The sequence below is a fragment of the Oncorhynchus mykiss genome, chromosome 7 (assembly GCF_013265735.2).
Source record: "Oncorhynchus mykiss isolate Arlee chromosome 7, USDA_OmykA_1.1, whole genome shotgun sequence".
Lineage (NCBI taxonomy): Eukaryota > Metazoa > Chordata > Actinopteri > Salmoniformes > Salmonidae > Oncorhynchus > Oncorhynchus mykiss.
The window spans coordinates 10,271,677-10,293,475 of record NC_048571.1 but is presented as its reverse complement, the minus strand read 5'-3'; the positions used below and the strand labels follow the sequence as shown (position 1 = coordinate 10,293,475).

The window sequence follows — 21,799 nt, the reverse complement described above, 5'->3', positions numbered from 1 at the left end:
AGCAACACTGATTGACAATAAATTTCACATGCTGTTGTGCAAATGGAATAGACAACAGGTGGAAATTATAGGCAATTAGCAAGACACCCCCAATAAAGGAGTGGTTCTGCAGGTGGTGACCACAGACCACTTCTCAGTTCCTATGCTTCCTGGCTGATGTTTTGGTCACTTTTGAATGCTGGCGGTGTTTTCACTCTAGTGGTATCATGAGACGGAGTCTACAACCCACACAAGTTGCTCAGGTATTGCAGCTCTTCCAGGATGGCACATCAATGCGAGCTGTGGCAAGAAGGTTTGCTGTGTCTGTCAGCGTAGTGTCCAGAGCATGGAGGCGCTACCAGGAGACAGGCCAGTACATCAGGAGACGTGGAGGAGGCCGTAGGAGGGCAACAACCCAGCAGCAGGACCGCTACCTCCGCCTTTGTGCAAGGAGGAGCATGAGGAGCACTGCCAGAGCCCTGCAAAATGACCTCCAGCAGGCCACAAATGTGCATGTGTCTCCTCAAACGGTCAGAAACAGACTCCATGCGGGTGGTATGAGGGCCCGACGTCCACAGGTGGGGGTTGTGCCTACAGCCCAACACCGTGCAGGACGTTTGGCATTTGCCAGGGAACACCAAGATTGGCAAATTCGCCACTGGCGCCCTGTGCTCTTCACAGATGAAAGCAGGTTCACACTGAGTACAAGTGACAGATGTGACAGAGTCTGGAGACGCTGTGGAGAACGTTCTGCTGCCTGTAACATCCTCCAGCATGACCGGTTTGGCGGTGGGTCAGTCATGGTGTGGGGTGGCATTTCTTTGGGGGGCCGCACAGCCCTCCATGTGCTCGCCAGAGGTAGCCTGACTGCCATTAGGTACTGAGATGAGATCCTCAGACCCCTTGTGAGACCATATGCTGGTGCGGTTGGCCCTGGGTTCCTCCTAATGCAAGACAATGCTAGACCTCATGTGGCTGGAGTGTGTCAGCAGTTCCTGCAAGAGGAAGGCATTGATGCTATGGACTGGCCCGCCCGTTCCCCAGACCTGAATCCAATTGAGCACATCTGGGACATCATGTCTCGCTCCATCCACCATAGTCTGTCCAGGAGTTGGCGGATGCTTTAGTCCAGGTCTGGGAGGAGATCCCTCAGGAGACCATTCGCCACCTCATCAGGAGCATGCCCAGGCGTTGTAGGGAGGTCATACAGGCACGTGGAGGCCACACACACTACTGAGCCTCATTTTGACTTGTTTTAAGGACATTACATCAAAGTTGGATCAGCCTGTAGTGTGGTTTTCCACTTTAATTTTGAGTGTGACTCCAAATCCAGACCTCCATGGGTTGATAAATTTGATTTCCATTGATAATTTTTGTGTGATTTTATTGTCAGCACATTCAACTATGTAAAGAAAAAAGTATTTAATAAGAATATTTCATTCATTCAGATATAGGATGTGTTATTTTAGTGTTCCCTTTATTTTTTGGAGCAGTGTATTTACCTCTCCATTATTCTTCCCTTCCTCTTTCTCTCCCTCCTTCCTCATCCCTCGCTCAGTGACAAGAGAATCCCCCCATCCTGTCTGTCATCACTCTCTCCCCGGCCTGGATTCATCTGCTTTCATGTGGCTGGGCTCTCTCACTCCTTCTCTCCCTCTCTCCCTCTGTCGTTCTCTTTTGTGGTGGTGTCTTTCTCAGTCTTTTCATGTAGTGTGATGTGTGTTCAGTTGCCTACACGAAACCAAACACACACACACTCAGCTGTGATTCGTCAAGGGGCTCTGCGGTGTCGTGCTTCACAAACAGACCAGTTTGGTTTCAACCCAAAATAACATTCTGAGAATCGCTACTTTATTTAAAACTCTGTGGAATTGCTCCCATTTGTTGTTAACAGGGGGTTGGAGGTGAGCTTTTTCACAACAGCACAGCTTTTCATTTAAATACAAATGTTGAACTTCTTTTATTAGCTGAGCTTCCAATGCAACTAAATTCATTAGATTCAAGCGCATTTCGTTACAATTCGTGCCTCTTTATATGGAAAGGATCAACTGGATTTTTCCACCCAAATGTAATGACTGACTTGGTTTCCCAAACGTTGATTTAACCTCTGGTCGTCCATCTCCCCAGGCCCCACTGAGCCCGTCCCAGAGGAACTAAAAAACCTCAAGGTGTGTATCGAGCTGACCGGCCTCCGACTCAGCAAGCCCCGCCTCGCCCAGGAGCTCAGCCAATGGCAGGCCGCCACCCAGAGGTCGACAGAGGTCAACGGAAGCATGGCCATGACGACGATCCTGCCCAACGGGTGCCCGGAGGTTGGCTTCACAGACATGAAGGTTGCCTCACAGGAAGACCGGAGCCTGAAACGCAGGTCAGAGGTCAACGGCCACGCCTGGTGCCATGAAACGTTTGGTCACGGCGACATCGAGCGAGGTACGTTAAAACAAAGTTGATAAAAATGGCTTATTTTGGGTCTTCTAGAGTTTGGGTTTTCGTATAATATTCATCCATCCTACCATCCTTTCTGGCAGATGTTGACAACAGTTTTCAGTTGAGTCACAGAGGCATTGGGCTGTGTGGATGTGGAATGCATGATAATCATGTTCTTTACAACCGTCCATAAAGAACAATAACCCCACCTTTTATTGACTCAACATCAATAAAAGCCACTCCAGCGCAGTAGCGTTGAGTCACTCACTGCATTCAGCACCATGAATGTATTTCACTGCACATTTCACTGCACCTATTTTATTAGTTAAACATTTTGGGGACGAGCTTTGCTCCCATCTTCCACCTATTTCATTGTAGGCTACGGGCGTGTTGCCTTGGCTAAATGACCTTGAAGATTGGCCTGTCGCCAGCTAGCTAGCGTAGTCTACGTGTTGTATGTTCCCTTCGGGGGTACAGAGAGAACAGAGGTCAGGGGAGTGGGCTGAGCAGTGAACGTGAAACACCAGGTGTTGGTGTGGTAACGAAGGCAGTAGGCAGCCGTTTTGGGGATATGTTAGTGGTTGTCTGGGTGACAGACGGCTTGTACCTCTCTCCTTCTCTCTCTCTCTCCCACTACCTCTCTCTGGCACTTAAACGATATCGCCGTGGCAACTCGTGCCTGGGCATAATGAGGCGTGAGATTCCACCGTTAATAACACTGGTAGTTCAACCAGCAGTTCTCTCTCTCTGCTTTTTCCTGGGGGTTTTTCTCTCCGCCAGCCAGTGTATTTTTTCCCCCTCTCTCTCACTTTCTCATCTCAGCGTCTCCAATTTAGCATCCCTGATTTATTTCTGCTAGTCACCTGTTCATTCCTTCTCTCGCCTCTCTCTTTCTCCTATCTCTCTCCTTGATATCGTATCCTCCTTCCTTGTCTTCAGTAAAGAGTCTAACTGTGTGAGCACTCACGGCTCCTCTGACGTAAGGAACATGCAGAGGTGTGTGTCAGTCAAACTGCTCTTCTCTGAATTGCTTTTCAGCCGTGTTGCATTCTAATGGTTGTTTAACGAACCTACACACACACACACACACACACACACACACACACACACACACACACACACACACACACACACTCAACGGTCCACAAATAGATATCCGCTTTGCATCAGACACACACACTCCTTCGCATCCCCTGTGCTACACACACCCCTCAGTCAGACACACACACACACATCCTCTGTGTAAGTGACTAGACACTACACACACACACACCCCACCCTTTCCATTAGTCTCGTTTGTCAGGGCGTTTAGAGGTGTGTTCAAAGCTCCTCCACATTGTCCCAGGGTTTGTCAGGGCGTTTAGAGGTGTGTTCAAAGCTCCTCCACGTTGTCCCAGGGTTTGTCACGGTGTTTAGAGGTGTGTTCAAAGCTCCTCCACGTTGTCCCAGGGTTTTTCAGGGCGTTTAGAGGTGTGTTCAAAGCTCCTCCACGTTGTCCCAGGGTTTTTCAGGGCGTTTAGAGGTGTGTTCAAAGCTCCTCCACGTTGTCCCAGGGTTTGTCAGGGCGTTTAGAGGTGTGTTCAAAGCTCCTCCACGTTGTCCCAGGGTTTTTCAGGGCGTTAAGAGGTGTGTTCAAAGCTCCTCCACGTTGTCCCAGGGTTTGTCAGGGCGTTTAGAGGTGTGTTCAAAGCTCCTCCACGTTGTCCCAGGGTTTTTCAGGGCGTTAAGAGGTGTGTTCAAAGCTCCTCCACGTTGTCCCAGGGTTTTTCAGGGCGTTTAGAGGTGTGTTCAAAGCTCCTCCACGTTGTCCCAGGGTTTGTCAGGGCGTTTAGAGGTGTGTTCAAAGCTCCTCCACGTTGTCCCAGGGTTTGTCAGGGCGTTTAGAGGTGTGTTCAAAGCTCCTCCACGTTGTTCCAGGGTTTGTCAGGTTACGTTGACTCATTTGAAGATGTGCAGCTCCACCCCAGGCAGATAAGAGCCCTGTTAAACCTTGAGAGGTGTAAAAGGGGTTGAATAGGATGAGGGGTGACATGATGTTTAAAGTGGGTCCTCTAAGCCCTGGAGGAAATACAACAGTACAGGGTATTAATTACACCTTATTGGAGAAGGGAAGCGGTTTACACACCACACATGCTTTAGTGCGCAACACCTCTCTGGGGACTGTTCCCTGTGCTGGGGGAGGGAGGGGGGGTCAGAGGTAGCTAGGGGATAATAGGCATCGTCCTGCATACTGCGAGACAGGTTGACACACATGCACACACACACACTAAACAATAGGAATTGTTTAGTGGTAAGCAGAACATGTGCTGTGTTGTCATGGTACCCAGTCTGTCCATAGAGTTCTTGAGAGACGCACACAATATAGAATGTGTCATTTTTTCCACACACCATTTAGCCCCTCCTCCATTTAGCCCCTCCTCCATTTAGCCCCTCCTCCATTTAGCCCCTCCTCCATTTACTAGGAAAGAGCTGTGGTGTGTGACCAGGTAAGTGTGAGAACGAGTGCGTGTGTGTGTGGTGAATTGGCCTCTCCCCTCTGGATATCCTCAGAGGAGGAGAGAGGAGGAGGAGGAAGGCCATTTGCAGCGAGCCTCCCGCCCAGCACGATAAGTCATTTACCAGATGGACGAGTTAAACCTCCCCACTGGCTCTCTGAAACCGCCTCTCTTTCTCTTCACCACGTGTGTGTGCGTGCCAATGAGTATGTGTATCGCTGTGTGTGTGCGTGCAAATGAGTGTGTGTATCGCTGTGTGTGTGCGTGCAAAGGAGTGTGTGTATCGCTGTGTGTGTGCGTGCAAAGGAGTGTGTGTATCGCTGTGTGTGTATCGCTGTGTATTGCAGCTGCACCCAGGGTCTGTCATCTCGTATGTTTCATGTCGATGTTGGTGCACGCAATGGAAAACAGCTGACACACACCCTCCTCTCGCTTCAGCTCATTCCCTTGTGTTTTCTCTCGCTCTCACTCTCCTGCACTCCCTCTCGCTCTCTTTGTTCTGCTCGTTCTCCCCCGCTCGCTCGCTCTCTCTCTCTCGCGCGTGCTCTTTGTCTCGCAGGCTTGCTGCCCTTTTGCAATCACTCTCCATCTCTTGCCCACCCAATCTCTCTCACCTCTCTCTCTCTCTCTCTCTCTCACCTCTCTGTTTTCCCTCTCTGTCTGTCATATTTCATATATCCCTCCTGTATCCCATAACCCCCTCCTCTAGATCAGAATCCCCAGATCCACGGACGTCTTCGTGAGAACGTCACTCTAGCATTCAGTCCCAGCCCTCTGTCTCATCACGTTCTCTAGGCCCAGGCCTCTGTCTCATCACGTTCTCTAGGCCCAGCCCTCTGTCTCATCACGTTCTCTAGTCCCAGCCCTCTGTCTCATCACGTTCTCTAGGCCCAGCCCTCTGTCTCATCACATTCTCTTCTCCCAGCCCTCTGTCTCATCACATTCTCTAGTCCCAGCCCTCTGTCTCATCACATTCTCTAGTCCCAGCCCTCTGTCTCATCACATTCTCTAGTCCCAGCCCTCTGTCTCATCACGTTCTCTAGGCCCAGCCCTCTGTCTCATCACGTTCTCTAGGCCCAGCCCTCTGTCTCATCACGTTCTCTAGTCCCAGCCCTCTGTCTCATCACGTTCTCTAGTCCCAGCCCTCTGTCTCATCACGTTCTCTAGGCCCAGCCCTCTGTCTCATCACATTCTCTAGTCCCAGCCCTCTGTCTCATCATGTTCTCTAACGAGACCTTGGAGAAAAGTACATGCTTGTTTTGTTTTCATCCTAGAAAAAAAGAGACACTGGGAAAGAACAGACTTTTTTTCTGGTGTTGGCTGTTGCACATGGCCTTGAAACAAACAATAGTCCATTCTATCTTTATCAGGTCCACCAGGTGTGTTGGTGCTGGGCTGGAACAAAAGCCTCCACTCCCAGTAGTGCCAGGGGATAAGTAGTATTTGTAGTGTAATTTAGCTGGTTGTATTTGCTCTGTGGGAGATGGTTCTGTTTGCCGGGGATTGATCTGCTAACCTCTCCCATCCCTCCCTCTGTCTAGTGGTGCTGCCGTCTGTTCCTCTGACCCCAGCGCATCGGGACCGCCTCTACCGGACTCCGTCCACCACCCCTGTCAGAAAACCACCCCTGCAGACCACCACCCCTGCCCTCACCCCCTTTCACTCCCTGGCCCCTGCACATCCCCACATCACCCTCACCCCCAGCCCTCCACGGCTGTCAGACAAGAGACAGAGGCTAAAAGAACACCGCAGGACCAGCGCTTTGGGACTGGGACCCCCCCACCCCGGGCCTCACCCCGACCATGACCCTAACCCAACGGGGGACCTGGTGGCCCCCAGACTCCGTCGGCACGGAGACCAGGACAAGCCCAAGGGCAAGCGGCAGTGCAAGACTAAACACACCAGCCAGAGGGAGAGGGAGAGAGAGAGACTGGGGCTGGGGAATGAAGAACTGAGGGAAGAGAGGGAGAGAGAGAGGCTGGGGAATGAAGAACTGAGGGAAGAGAGGGAGAATAAGGTGAGTGGAACACACACACTCCTTTTCAAGCTTTTGTGCACACACTCTTGTGGAAACATTCTCTCTGTTTTTTTGTCATCCTCTCTCCCAGTGTGTGAGAGATCGAGTCCTCTGTGTTCCACTGTGTGTTCCCATTGGCTGAAATCCCCCCAGGGCAGAGCTCCTTAAATATGCTTCAAATCACAACCATGTTGATTATTACAATTATAGAGCTTATTGGAGCTCACTGGGAAAGCTCAGAGGGAGATGTGCTTGGGGTCACTGCGAGTGTGTGTTTGTGTGTCGCTGTTGTGACCTCCCCCTGCTCTGAGCACAATCCGCCCCAGACTGGAAGAGGAGGGATGGAAGGAGTGAGGGAGGGAAGAAGGGAAAGAGGGTGGAGGGTGAGTGGGCTCTAGAGGTCTGGACTGTGTGACGGAAGCACATTCCCCACAAAACACAGCAACCCCAGGGAGCGGGAATGGGCCTCGGCTGGTGTCATGTCTGTGAGAGCCTTGTCTCTGGCTATGTAGATCACAATACTGAGTATACAGCAGGAGGTGTGTGTGTGTGTGTGTGTGTGTGTGTGTGTGTGTGCGTGTGCGTGTGTGCGTGCTGGCGTGTTGGTGTGTCTGTCCGTCCAGCCCTGAGGAATTACCCAGCGCAGCAGCTGTCAGCACGGCACCTGCAGAATCACACCACGTACACACACACCCCTCCTCCCCGAGCCCCTCTGCTCCCTTTCCTCTCTTTCTCCTCCTCCTTCCGCCTGCTGCGGTATTCACACACACACACCCAGAGATCTCTCCGGGGCAGACGCGGTGGCTGTATCCTGTTTGCCGTTCGCTGGCTGCTGCGAGCGCCGTCGCTGACAGACGTGTACACACACACACACACACACACACACACACACACACTGTGCAGATCTATATCATGAAAGCATCGTAACGTCTCTCATGTTACTTTTCTTTTAGAAGCGTCACACTCATTTAACGTGTCTTCAGAATGTGTCAAATCAGAATGCAGAGGCTAAATATGGAGGGGTTTTCAGATCCCATTTAAAATATAGCATTTTATCATCTCATACATGGAGGTAATATTTACATAAAACGTTGTCACACTCGGGGTAACAATCTAGATGTAGCAACCATCAACTATTGATATTAACTGGATAGCCAACCAACTATTGATATTAACTGGATAAACGACCATCAACTATTGATACTAACTGGATAACCAACCATCAACTATTGATATTAACTGGATAACCAACCATCAACTATTGATATTAACTGGATAACCAACCATCAACTATTGATATTACCTGGATAGCCAACCATCAACTATTGATACTAACTGGATAACCAACCATCAACTATTGATACTAACTGGATAACCAACCATCAACTATTGATATTAACTGGATGGCCAACCATCAACTATTGATATTAACTGGATAACCAACCATCAACTATTGATATTAACTGGATAACCAACCATCTATTGATACTAACTGGATAACCAACCATCAACTATTGATATTAACTGGATAGCCAACCATCAACTATTGATATTAACTGGATAACCAACCATCAACTATTGATATTAACTGGATAGCCAACCATCAACTATTGATATTAACTGGATAACCAACCATCAACTATTGATATTAACTGGATAACCAACCATCAACTATTGATATTACCTGGATAGCCAACCATCAACTATTGATACTAACTGGATAACCAACCATCAACTATTGATATTAACTGGATGGCCAACCATCAACTATTGATATTAACTGGATAACCAACCATCAACTATTGATATTAACTGGATAACCAACCATCAACTATTGATATTAACTGGATAACCAACCATCAACTATTGATACTAACTGGATAACCAACCATCAACTATTGATATTAACTGGATAACCAACCATCAACTATTGATATTAACTGGATAGCCAACCATCTATTGATACTAACTGGATAACCAACCATCAACTATTGATACTAACTGGATAACCAACCATCAACTATTGATATTAACTGGATGGCCAACCATCAACTATTGATATTAACTGGATAACCAACCAACTATTGATATTAACTGGATAACCAACCATCTATTGATACTAACTGGATAACCAACCATCAACTATTGATACTAACTGGATAACCAACCATCAACTATTGATACTAACTGGATAACCAACCATCAACTATTGATATTAACTGGATAACCAACCATCAACTATTGATACTAACTGGATAACCAACCATCAACTATTGATATTAACTGGATAACCAACCATCAACTATTGATACTAACTGGATAACCAACCATCAACTATTGATACTAACTGGATAACCAACCATCAACTATTGATACTAACTGGATAACCAACCATCAACTATTGATATTAACTGGATAGCCAACCATCAACTATTGATATTAACTGGATAACCAACCATCAACTATTGATACTAACTGGATAACCAGCCATCTATTGATATTAACTGGATAGCCAACCATCAACTATTGATACTAACTGGATAATCAACCATCAGGAATGTGTATTTGTAACTGCAGTGTTGAAGATTAATGAGTAGAATTTGTAGCTGCAGTGTTGTTGAGGATATATGAGTAGAATTTGTAACTGCAGTGTTGTTAACGTTAAATGAGTAGAATTTGTAACTGCAGTGTTGTTGAGGATATATGAGTAGAATTTGTAACTGCCTAACTTATAACAGTGTTACAAAGGTAGCGTATGAGAAAATCAGCTTTTTGTAAGGAGCTTTACATTTTGGAGTAACAATTGGGTGCGCGTGTATCCTGGGGCATTTGTGGCGGTGGGCAGTCAAGTCACGTTCTCGCTCCCCCCCATCTCTCTGTGACAAGCCAGTGCTCATGGTTATAAATGACTTTGCGAGGCCACGGCCAGGGCCCCTGGAGAAGCGCTGACATTTATTAGCCCCGCCACCGCGTAGCCACCACGTGTGTGTGTGTAGGGCCCACAGTGCACACACACACACACACACACACACACACACACACACACACACACACACACACACACACACACACACACACACACACACACACAACCTGTGGTCGGGAATAATTAGCACTTCACCCTAGACTAGACCAGCGACCCTAATCTCCATAGAGGGAGAGGAAGGAGTAGGGAAAAAGGAGGGAGAGAGAAGAAAGGAAGTGGAGGACGGCATAAAGGATAACCTCCGCAGAGAGGGTGAGGACGGAGACTGTTAAAATAGAGGGAAGGGGAGTCTGAAAGACGGACAGCGCTCTGATAACCTCAGTATCGTGTTCCTCTTTCAGACTCTCTCTCCTCCTCTCTTCTGTTGTTCCCTCACCACAGCCATGTGTAAGTATGGGACGAGCCTGTAGGGCAGCGTCTTGTCGAGCCACACACACACCCACAGGAGAGAGGATAGCGTTATCTCAGTATGTGTGTGTGGAAGCTTTCTGTGGAAGATCTGACTCTTACGTTCTCCCTCTCTCTCCCTCCCCCTATCACACACAGCAGGTCAAGGAAAAGCGATGCAGCGAGAAGCGGAGGAGGTCTTCATCCCTGTCGGATTACTCCCACTCCTCCCCCGCCCCCCCTCTCACCCCGCCCCCCCAGCTCAGCCCTCTGCCCAGCCCTACAGAGACCCAGGACCGCACGCCAACCCCCTCCAACCCCCCGGTGCACACCTCTACCCCTGCCAGCCGACCCATGCCTCCCGAGGCCCGCAGGCTCATCGTCAACAAGAACGCAGGAGAGACCCTGCTCCAGAGGGCTTCCCGCCTAGGATACGAGGTAAGATGATTTGATAACATACAGTGCCTTGCGAAAATATTCGGCCCCCTTGAACTTTGCGACCTTTTGCCACATTTCAGGCTTCAAACATAAAGATATAAAACTGTATTTTTTTGTGAAGAATCAACAACAAGTGGGACACAATCATGAAGTGGAACAACATTTATTGGATATTTCAAACTTTTTTAACAAATCAAAAACTGAAAAATTGGGCGTGCAAAATTATTCAGCCCCTTTACTTTCAGTGCAGCAAACTCTCTCCAGAAGTTCAGTGAGGATCTCTGAATGATCCAATGTTGACCTAAATGACTAATGATGATAAATACAATCCACCTGTGTGTAATCAAGTCTCCGTATAAATGGACCTGCACTGTGATAGTCTCAGTGGTCCGTTAAAAGCGCAGAGAGCATCATGAAGAACTAGTGTGTTGGTTTGAAGGGCTGTACGGGGTGCTAGTGTGTTGGTTTGAAGGGCTGTACAGGGTGCTAGTGTGTTGGTTTGAAGGGCTGTACGGGGTGCTAGTGTGTTGGTTTGAAGGGCTGTACAGGGTGCTAGTGTGTTGGTTTAAAGGTCTGTACGAGGTGCTAGTGTGTTGGTTTGAAGGGCTGTACAGGGTGCTAGTGTGTTGGTTTAAAGGTCTGTACGAGGTGCTAGTGTGTTGGTTTGAAGGGCTGTACAGGGTGCTAGTGTGTTGGTTTAAAGGTCTGTACGAGGTGCTAGTGTGTTGGTTTGAAGGGCTGTACAGGGTGCTAGTGTTGTTGGTTTGAAGGGCTGTACAGGGTGCTAGTGTGTTGGTTTGAAGGGCTGTACGGGGTGCTAGTGTGTTGGTTTGAAGGGCTGTACAGGGTGCTAGTGTGTTGGTTTGAAGGGCTGTACAGGGTGCTAGTGTGTTGGTTTGAAGGGCTGTACGGGGTGCTAGTGTGTTGGTTTGAAGGGCTGTACAGGGTGCTAGTGTGTTGGTTTGAAGGGCTGTACGGGGTGCTAGTGTGTTGGTTTGAAGGGCTGTACGGGGTGCTAGTGTGTTGGTTTGAAGGGCTGTACGGGGTGCTAGTGTGTTGGTTTGAAGGGCTGTACAGGGTGCTAGTGTGTTGGTTTGAAGGGCTGTACAGGGTGCTAGTGTGTTGGTTTGAAGGGCTGTACAGGGTGCTAGTGTGTTGGTTTGAAGGGCTGTACGGGGTGCTAGTGTGTTGGTTTGAAGGGCTGTACGGGGTGCTAGTGTTGTTGTTCATTCTCTCCATCTCGTTCAGTTTACGTCTGCTAGTTCTCTCTCCCTTCACTTGTCTAAGAGACGAGAGGCCATGTGAGAGCCCTCCACCAGGCACAGAGCTCAGAGCTGTCACCTAGCTAGCTTACACACTGCTTTCCCTCTCTTTCTCTCTCACACACACACTGCTCTCCCACATACACTCACCCTGCTCTCTCACACACACACTTGCTGGAGTATGGCTCTGCTCTTTTCTCTTTCCAAATCTCCAGTAGCTCTTAACCCTTTCCTACCACATCCAACCCAGTTTCCCAAAACTATATTTTTAAAAAGTGCCCCTAAAAAAACACAATTTGGATAAAAATTCCTCTTCTCACTTTCCTGGTCTAAACCCTGGGAATATTAGGAATATTGTGATTAAGGCCGTCCATGACTAATTTGTCCCCCCAGATTAATGAGCCTGTGGATTAGTTCCAGCAGGGCTGCCTGAAAGGACTGGCACCGCTCGCAGGAAACCAACCATTAATGCTGTTTGGAACACATGACTCGTCCTCTCGCTCCCTTCCTCCTCCCTTCATCCCCGTCTTCTTACTCTCCAATGCAAAACATGGTCGTTTTAAAGGAGACTGCAGTAGAAAGACAACCTTTTGAGACGCGGGGAGATGAGCTGGGGGTAGAGAGTAGAGCTCGAACGAGTAATCGGAATGGCCGATTAATTAGGGCAGATTTCATAACAATCGGAAATCGGTATTTTAGGGGCGCCAATTTTTTATTTTTTATTTATTTTATTTTTTATAAATCTTTATTTAAATAGGCAAGTCAGTTAAGAACACATTCTTATTTTCAATGACGGCCTAGGAACTAGGTTAACTGCCTCGTTCAGGGGCAGAACGACAGATTTTCACCTTGTCAGCTTGGGGGATCCAATCTTGCAACCTTACAGTTAACTAGTCCAACGCAATAACGACCTGCCTCTCTCTTGTTGCACTCCACAAGGAGACTAACTGCCTGTTACGCGAATGCAGTAAGCCAAGGTAAGTTGCTAGCGAGCATTAAACTTATCTTATAAAAAAAACAATCAATCATAGTCACTAGTTAACTACACATGGTTGATTATATTACTAGATATTATCTAGCGTGTCCTGCGTTGCATATAATGTGACTAAGCATACAAGTATCTAAGTATCTGACTGAGCGGTGATAGGCAGAAGCAGGTGTGTAAACATTCATTCAAGCAGCACTTTTGTGCGTTTTGCCAGCAGCTCTTCGTTGTGCGTCAAGCATTGCGCTGTTTATGACTTCAAGCCTATCAACTCCCGAGATGAGGCTGGTGTAACCGAAGTGAAATGGCTAGATAGTTAGCGCGCGCTAATAGCATTTCAAACGTCACTCGCTCTGAGCCTTCTAATAGTTGTTTCCCTTGCTCATGGGTAACGCTGCTTCGAGGGTGGCTGTTGTCATTGTGTTCCTGGTTCGAGCCCAGGGAGGAGCGAGGAGAGGGACGGAAGCTATACTGTTACACTGGCAATACTAAAGTGCCTATAAGAACATCCAATAGTCAAAGGTTAATGAAATACAAATGGTATAGAGGGAAATAGTCCTATAATTCCTATAATAACTACAACCTAAAACTTCTTACCTGGGAATATTGAAGACTCATGTTAAAAGGAACCACCAGCTTTCATATGTTCTCATGTTCTGAGCAAGGAACTGAAACTTTAGCTTTCTTACATGGCACATATTGCACTTTTACTTTCTTCTCCAACACTTTGTTTTTGCATTATTTAAACCAAATTGAACATGTTTCATTATTTACTTGAGGCTAAATAGATTTTAGTGATGTATTATGTATTAAGTTAAAATAAGTGTTCATTCAGTATTGTTGTAATTGTCATTATTACAAATAAATAAATAAAAAATCGTCCGATTAATCGGTATCTGATTTTTTGGTCCTCCAATAATTGTTATCGGTATCGGTGTTGAAAAATCATAATCGGTCGACCTCTAGTAGTGGACAGCAGGACAGGTAGAGTTGGTGTTGGAGGGAATTGGTAGTGTGTTCTATGAAATGGGAAGATGAAACAGTTTGGAGGTGGGAGAAAGGGTTTCCCTCTAGATCAAAGGTAGGGTTGGTTTTAGTAGACCAGCGTCTGTGGCCAGGGTTTTGATTGTGTGTGTGTTTGTGTGTGCCCTCCGTAGTGTGTGTACTGGAGGCAGTGAGGCATGCGCTCCAGACGGAGCTCTTTGATTTATACGAGAGGAGAGGAGGAGGAGGGCAGATTTAATCCTGTAGCGTCCACTCTCCTCCTCCCTTCCCTTGTTCTTCTTCTCCTCCGCTAGCCCTGTCCGCCCCGGAGCCCTCTCTCCCTCCCTCGGTCCCCGCTCGGCGCCGCTAGACATGGCTGCTGTGTTTGAGCGTAAACTCAACGGCATCTTGTTTTTCTAGCCTTCAGGTTTTTTTTCCTCCCCTCCCTCTGTCTCCCCCTCCCTCGCTTCCTCTCTCTCTCCCTCCTTCACTTCCTCCCTCCCTCTCTCCCTGGCTCCATCCCTCCTTCAGCGGGCCCCCGACAGGAAGCTTTTCTAACTGCCTGCGTGTGATAAGCCACAAGCAGCTCCCTGGGGCCGCCCTCTCTCTCTCTCTCTCTCTCTCTCTCTCTCTCTCTCTCTCTCACGCACACAGCGCAGCACGGAACAGCAGACAGTGAGCACTGTAGAGAATGCAAGAGCAAGAGAGAGAGGAAGACTGTGAAATACGACAGGGCTGTGAGGCCGGGCCTTTCAACGCGCCGCTCCCTCCCTTCCTCTCCTCCTCCCCCTCCACTCCACACGCTGGGCTTGCCGCCTGCCTGCCTGCTTTCGTTTCACAGCCCCTCCAAAACAAGTTCCAGTCAGTGTGCAAAACTGGGAGGCTCCGTTGGATCGATCTCTCCCGCAATCTTCACACTTGTATCACTTAGCCTTAGGACTGCCTTTAATTACACTCACTCACAGCACACACACGCACTCACTCACAGCACACACACGCACTCACTCACAGCACACTCACCACACTCACAGCACACTCACCACACTCACAGCACACACACACACACACTCACTCACAGCACACTCACACCACACACATGCAAATTCACACTCAGATTGTGGCATATCACTCCGGCAGCAGTGCAGAATCTCAATTCCGTGCGTGTGGGTGTGGGTGATGTATATATCTACAGTGAGTCTTGTATATTTGTGTGTGGTTTTGGAGTGCAGTGTTTGTGAGTGGAATGAGGATCTGTGGTGAGGTTGGTTTGTGCTTCTTACTGTGGTTCCAAGAGACTGTTGTTTTTATCTGCTTGAATGGTTGACTTTGGTCATGCAGCCATTTCCATAGTCTCTCTGATCACAGCATCTATTCATTATTATAACTGGGAGAGAGCAGCTATCAGTTCACCACTAATAGTATTTAGATTTTATTCAGCTGTTTGACTTTGTCTAATTTATTCAGATGAATTGGGTGTATTTGTTAAATAGGGAATATCTAGATCATTTGTGACTTTGTCATGTAGGTGAGGTCAATGTTCATGGATGGAAGGAGGTGAGGGAAGGAGGTGAGGGAAGGATAGAAAGTGCATAGTACTGAGACTGGTCCTCCTGTCTTTGTGTTGTCACTCGCTTGTCACCGACCAGCTAGCAGCGCCATACAAACACACACTCAACACAGTGCGTCTCCACTCAACACACACACAGCCCTGCCGGCTGTCGCTCTTACATTTGACATTTTAGTCATTTAGCAAACGCTTATCCAGAGTGACTTACAAACGTTTAATATAATATTTAGTATTTTAATTTTACTGGTCGTCCGTGGGAATGGAACCCACAATGCTCTACCAACTGAGCTACACGGGGACCAGCCAAAAGCCCTTTGACATGCACACACTCACTTCCTGCATATTTCAGAATCCTTTAGTCTTTGCGATGCGTGTCGCGACACATAAGTGGTCTCTCTCTTTCTTTTTCTCTCGCTCTCTCGCTCTCTCGCTCTCTCGCTCTCTCGCTCTCTTGCTCTCTCGCTCTCTCGCTCTCTCTCTCGCTCTCTCTTCACAATCCTGCTGTGCCGAAGCTGGGTTGTGGGATATGTTAATGAGGCTGGGTTGAAAATGAGTCAAGGCTTTGTCCTATACCTGCCAGAACTAATAACACACACCGGGATGGGCACACCTAATTGTACTCATTTGCATGCTTACGTGTCCAAAGTAACTGATTGTCCTCACACATGCTATCCATAAAAAACACTGGAGGTTTTACTTCCTCAAGAGTTCACACGAATGACCTTTAAAAACACACGTGCAGCACATTCAATACAGACACTCATAAAGGCTAACAAACACCTATAGCTCTGCCCTCTAAAAATGCATGCTCACGCCATCTCTTTCACCCGCTCGCTCGCTCTCACTCACACACACACAAGCCCTTATGTGAGAGTGCTGTAGGGTGTTATCGCAGCTCGTATCTTCCTCTCTTGTCTGTCTGCCAGACCTCAGAGACAGAGCCATTCAGACACATCCCCAGTTCGGTACACACACACACACACACACACACACACACACACACACACACACACACACACACACACACACACACACACACACACACACACACACACACACATCCTCTCCATATCCCCAGGCCCCCCACTGCTCTCTCGACACCCCCCCCCCCCTCTCTCGCCACACTCCCCCTTCAACGCTGTACTCCCACTCACTGGCTGGATGAGTACATGAAAAAAGCCAGAGAAACGAGAGGGAGAAAGGAGAGATCACGCCCGCTCAATTAAAAGCTCCACTTAGTGTGCCCCGGCCTTTTCACGCTCCCCTCTCCCCCTCTTTTTCCTCCTCTTCTCCCTGCTCCTCTGTTCTTTTCTCTCCATCGTAATACACTGTGTGGTCTCCTAGTCTTTGTCTGCTGGTGAATGCAGGGTAAAATTAGAACCAGCATCAGAGAGAGCTCTAAACCACGCTGTTGTTTTTCACTTCCTGATTATCTAAACGGCGCCGGCCTAGATGACGCTTAGGACACAGTGAAAAATGGACAGTATGCCTGTGTAGCGTGTGTGTATGTCCGAGTGTGCGTGTGTGTCACAGTCTGTCAAGTGTTAGTAGATGAGAAACAACACTTCTTTGTGAGACTTGTCTATCATTACTGTATGTGAGGGAGTTAGGTAGTTAGTGTGTGGTGTGGTTGTGTTCTCTTGGTGATAGAGTAGTTATAGGGTTAACAGTCTGCGTGGGGGTGGGGGGGGGGTGGCGGGGGGGGTGAGCTGGAAGGCCATCCGCCCTGAGGAGGAAGAGATTAAAGAGGAACTATGAAGGGAGAGCGGGACGTGGGTGTTTTACTGCGGCGAGAAAGAAATCAACAACCCTGTGCTCTCCACTGTGCTCCTCTCCTCTGGCGGCCATTAAAGCTGTGCTTTATCATGTGTTTAATGCCCCGCTTAGCTCCACCGACCGACCAGCCGGCTGGAAAACAGACAGACCTCCACAGCTCACTACAGCCCGCTGTGCTTTTAATATGTGGAACTGTACCATGTACACGTTCATAGCAGAATTGGGCCTAGTAGCTACCACACCACAGTAGTAGACTAGTAGCTACCACACCACAGTAGTAGACTAGTAGCTACCACACCACAGCAGTAGACTAGTAGCTACCACATCACAGTAGTAGACTAGTAGCTACCACATCACAGTAGTAGACTAGTAGCTACCACACCACAGCAGTAGACTAGTAGCTACCACACCACAGTAGTAGACTAGTAGCTACCACACCACAGTAGTAGACTAGTAGCTACCACATCACAGTAGTAGACTAGTAGCTACCACACCACAGCAGTAGACTAGTAGCTACCACACCACAGTAGTAGACTAGTAGCTACCACACCACAGTAGTAGACTAGTAGCTACCACAGTAGTAGACTAGTAGCTACCACACCACAGTAGTAGACTAGTAGCTACTACACCACAGCAGTAGACTAGTAGCTACCACACCACAGTAGTAGACTAGTAGCTACCACACCACAGTAGTAGACTAGTAGCTACCACACCACCGTAGTAGACTAGTAGCTACCACACCACAGTAGTAGACTAGTAGCTACCACACCACAGTAGTAGACTAGTAGCTACTACACCACAGCAGTAGACTAGTAGCTACCACACCACAGCAGTAGACTAGTAGCTACCACAGTAGTAGACTAGTAGCTACCACAGCAGTAGATTAGTGGCTACCACACCACAGCAGTAGACTAGTAGCTACCACAGTAGTAGACTAGTAGCTACCACAGTAGTAGACTAGTAGCTACCACAGTAGTAGACTAGTAGCTACCACAGTAGTAGACTAGTAGCTACCACAGTAGTAGACTAGTAGCTACCACAGTAGTAGACTAGTAGCTGCCACAGTAGTAGACTAGTAGCTGCCACAGTAGTAGACTAGTAGCTGCCACAGTAGTAGACTAGTAGCTGCCACAGTAGTAGACTTCTGGTTAACACATCACAGTAGTACACTGGTAGTTACCACATCACAGTAGTAGACTGGTAGCTACCACATCACAGTAGTAGACTAGTAGCTACCACACCACAGTAGTAGACTAGTAGCTACCACACCACAGTAGTAGACTAGTAGCTACCACACCACAGTAGTAGACTAGTAGCTACCACACCACAGCAGTAGACTAGTAGCTACCACACCACAGCAGTAGACTAGTAGCTACCACACCACCGTAGTAGACTAGTAGCTACCACACCACAGTAGTAGACTAGTAGCTACCACATCACAGTAGTAGACTGGTAGCTACCACACCACCGTAGTAGACTAGTAGTTACCACACCACAGTAGTAGACTAGTAGCTACCACACCACAGTAGTAGACTAGTAGCTACCACACCACAGTAGTAGACTAGTAGCTACCACATCACAGTAGTAGACTGGTAGCTACCACACCACAGTAGTAGACTAGTAGTTACCACACCACCGTAGTAGACTAGTAGTTACCACACCACAGTAGTAGACTGGTAGCTACCACACCACCGTAGTAGACTAGTAGTTACCACACCACAGTAGTAGACTAGTAGCTACCACACCACCGTAGTTGACTAGTAGCTACCACACCACAGTAGTAGACTAGTAGCTACCACACCACGGTAGTAGACTAGTAGCTACCACCCCACGGTAGTAGACTAGTAACTACCACACCACGGTAGTAAACTAGTAACTACCACGGTAGTAGACTGGTGGCGGCAGCGCCACGGTAGTAGACTGGTAGCTACCACGACACGGTAGTAGACTGGTGGCGGCAGCGCCACGGTAGTAGACTGGTGGCGGCAGCACCACGGTAGTAGACTGGTGGCGGCAGCCCCTCGGTAGTAGACTGGTAGCTACCACGACACGGTAGTAGACTGGTGGCGGCAGCGCCACGGTAGTAGACTGGTGGCGGCAGCGCCACGGTAGTAGACTGGTGGCGGCAGCGCCACGGTAGTAGACTGGTGGCGGCAGCGCCACGGTAGTAGACTGGTGGCGGCAGCGCCACGGTAGTAGACTGGTGGCGGCAGCGCCACGGTAGTAGACTGGTGGCGGCAGCCCCTCGGTAGTAGACTGGTGGCGGCAGCGCCACGGTAGTAGACTGGTGGCGGCAGCGCCACGGTAGTAGACTGGTGGCGGCAGCGCCACGGTAGTAGACTGGTGGCGGCAGCGCCACGGTAGTAGACTGGTGGCGGCAGCGCCACGGTAGTAGACTGGTGGCGGCAGCGCCACGGTAGTAGACCGGTTGGCGGCAGCGCCACGGTAGTAGACTGGTGGCGGCAGTACCACGGTAGTAGACTGGTGGCGGCAGCACCACGGTAGTAGACTGGTGGCGGCCACGGTACGAGGCGGAGGACACCGTTTGCTTTCAGCGCTGAAGTGTTGGAGTTGAAGTAGTGTGTTTGAGTGGAGAGGGACTGTAGGGTCTATGTTTGAGCACTGTTGGTGAGCTGTTTTTTGGAGAAGAGTCAATTTAAGAAGAGTGGGGGCTGCTGGTCGTTTGAACACTGTGTACTGTGTTATGGTCTATTTTGTTGTCCACCAGGCATGCCAACCGCAATGCCAGCTCTCGCTGTTTAGCGCATAAGTTGCCACGACACTGGCAGTAGCAGGAGTTGGACTAATTTGTTGCCACGGCAGCCACACGACCACGCTAAAGATACATGCACTCTCTCTGTGTATGTGTGTGTGTGTGTGCGCTCAGCTCCCAGCACCGCGGTGGGGAGCTGTGAATGAATTCTATGAATACGGGTCGGGAGGGAGGGCACGTCAAAGCTGCACTACGCTAGCTGAATGCTAATGTCTGTTTCTGCTCTCTGTGGAGCGCTGCTGCTTGTCTCTATCTTTCTCACTCTCTTTCTCTGGACCTCTTTTTCCACGCTTCGCTACCCTGGTTCCTTCTGTTTGTCTGGGGTTGTGTGTGTGGTTTGATGCTAGCCACAATGGGCTGACCGGAAGGGTGTGTGTGGTTTGATGCTAGCCACAATGGGCTGACCGGAAGGGTGTGTGTGGTTTGATGCTAGCCACAATGGGCTGACCAGAAGGGTGTGTGTGGTTTGATGCTAGCCTCAATGGGCTGACCGGAAGGGTGTGTGTGGTTTGATGCTAGCCACACTGAGCTGACTGGAAGGGTGTGTGTGTGGTTTGATGCTAGCCACAATGGGCTGACTGGAAGGGTGTGTGTGTGGTTTGGTGCTAGCCACACTGGGCTGACTGGAAGGGTGTGTGTGGCTTGATGCTAGCCACACTGGGCTGACTGGAAGGGTGTGTGTGGTTTGGTGCTAGCCACACTGGGCTGACTGGAAGGGTGTGTGTGGTTTGATGCTAGCCACAATGGGCTGACCGGAAGGGTGTGTGTGGTTTGATGCTAGCCACAATGGGCTGACTGGAAGGGTGTGTGTGGTTTGTTAACGACGCCAACCGTGCTGCGCAGCGCTGTCTGACACAGGTAAATGAGCACATAGACAGAAGAGAGACTGCTGTCGACTTGATGCTTATTGGCTTTATTCTGCTGTTCTCATTCTGACTGGATTCTATCATTAACAATATACTACAGGACTACATATTTCCGTTATCGAGGACTTTTTAGGTATATACATTCATATGCCTTGCTATGTTGTTGTCTTAGGTTTCTCTTTATGTAGTGGTGTCTCGTTGTGATGTGTGTTTTGTCCTATATTTACATTTTTAATCCCAGCCCCACGTCCCCGCAGGAGGCGTTTTGCCTCTTGGTAGGCCGTCATTGTAAATAAGTATTTGTTCTTAGCTGACTTGCCTAGTTTTAATAAAGGTTATATAAATAAATAAAATATTCTCATTGTGTTAGCCATAGTCACCTTGCTTTGGTCAGGCCTTGGAGTCAGCAAACTGTCTATAGAATTGCAATTCATTCCATTTCTTTGCCACTGTGACTCAGGACATGAGTCATGTTAAAGAGATACTTCAGGATTTTGGCAATGTTTCCCAGGAGTCAGAAGAACTCGTGGATACCATGTATATGTCTCCGCATGCGGTTTGAACGATGTTGCTAACTAGCGCAATTGTAAAAGCCAACTAGAGTTTTCGCAATGCCTAGAAGTGTCTACCTCTAACGTCCTTCATACTGCACTCAAACATACAACTGGTATCCACAAGTTCATCTGAGGCTGGGGAAGTAGATAAAGGGCCTCATTGCCAAAATCACGAAGTATCCCTTTAACTCATAAGGCCAGGCACAGAAAGTGAAAGTAAGTGAATTGAAATTGAATCCCTCCTCAATGGAAAAAATCATTTGCGTTTAAAAAAAATTCCAAACCTGAATTCAGTTTGGTTTA

The 21,799-nt window shown here is 48.4% G+C and overlaps 1 protein-coding gene across 4 annotated transcripts in view; it reads left to right on the top strand.

Moving 5' to 3' along the window:
* The window catches only part of LOC118965242 (BCL-6 corepressor-like), a 66,247-nt gene that overhangs the window by 32,109 nt on the left and 12,339 nt on the right, over positions 1 to 21,799 (top strand). For 3 of the 4 annotated variants that reach the window (XM_036982492.1, XM_036982491.1, XM_036982494.1), the window contains 3 exons: positions 2,107 to 2,409; positions 6,443 to 6,918; positions 10,451 to 10,729. In XM_036982492.1, coding sequence (XP_036838387.1) covers positions 2,107 to 2,409; positions 6,443 to 6,918; positions 10,451 to 10,729 — 1,058 coding nt within the window. The remainder of the gene's footprint in view (positions 1 to 2,106; positions 2,410 to 6,442; positions 6,919 to 10,450; positions 10,730 to 21,799) is intronic. The other variant, XM_036982493.1, reaches the window with a different exon arrangement.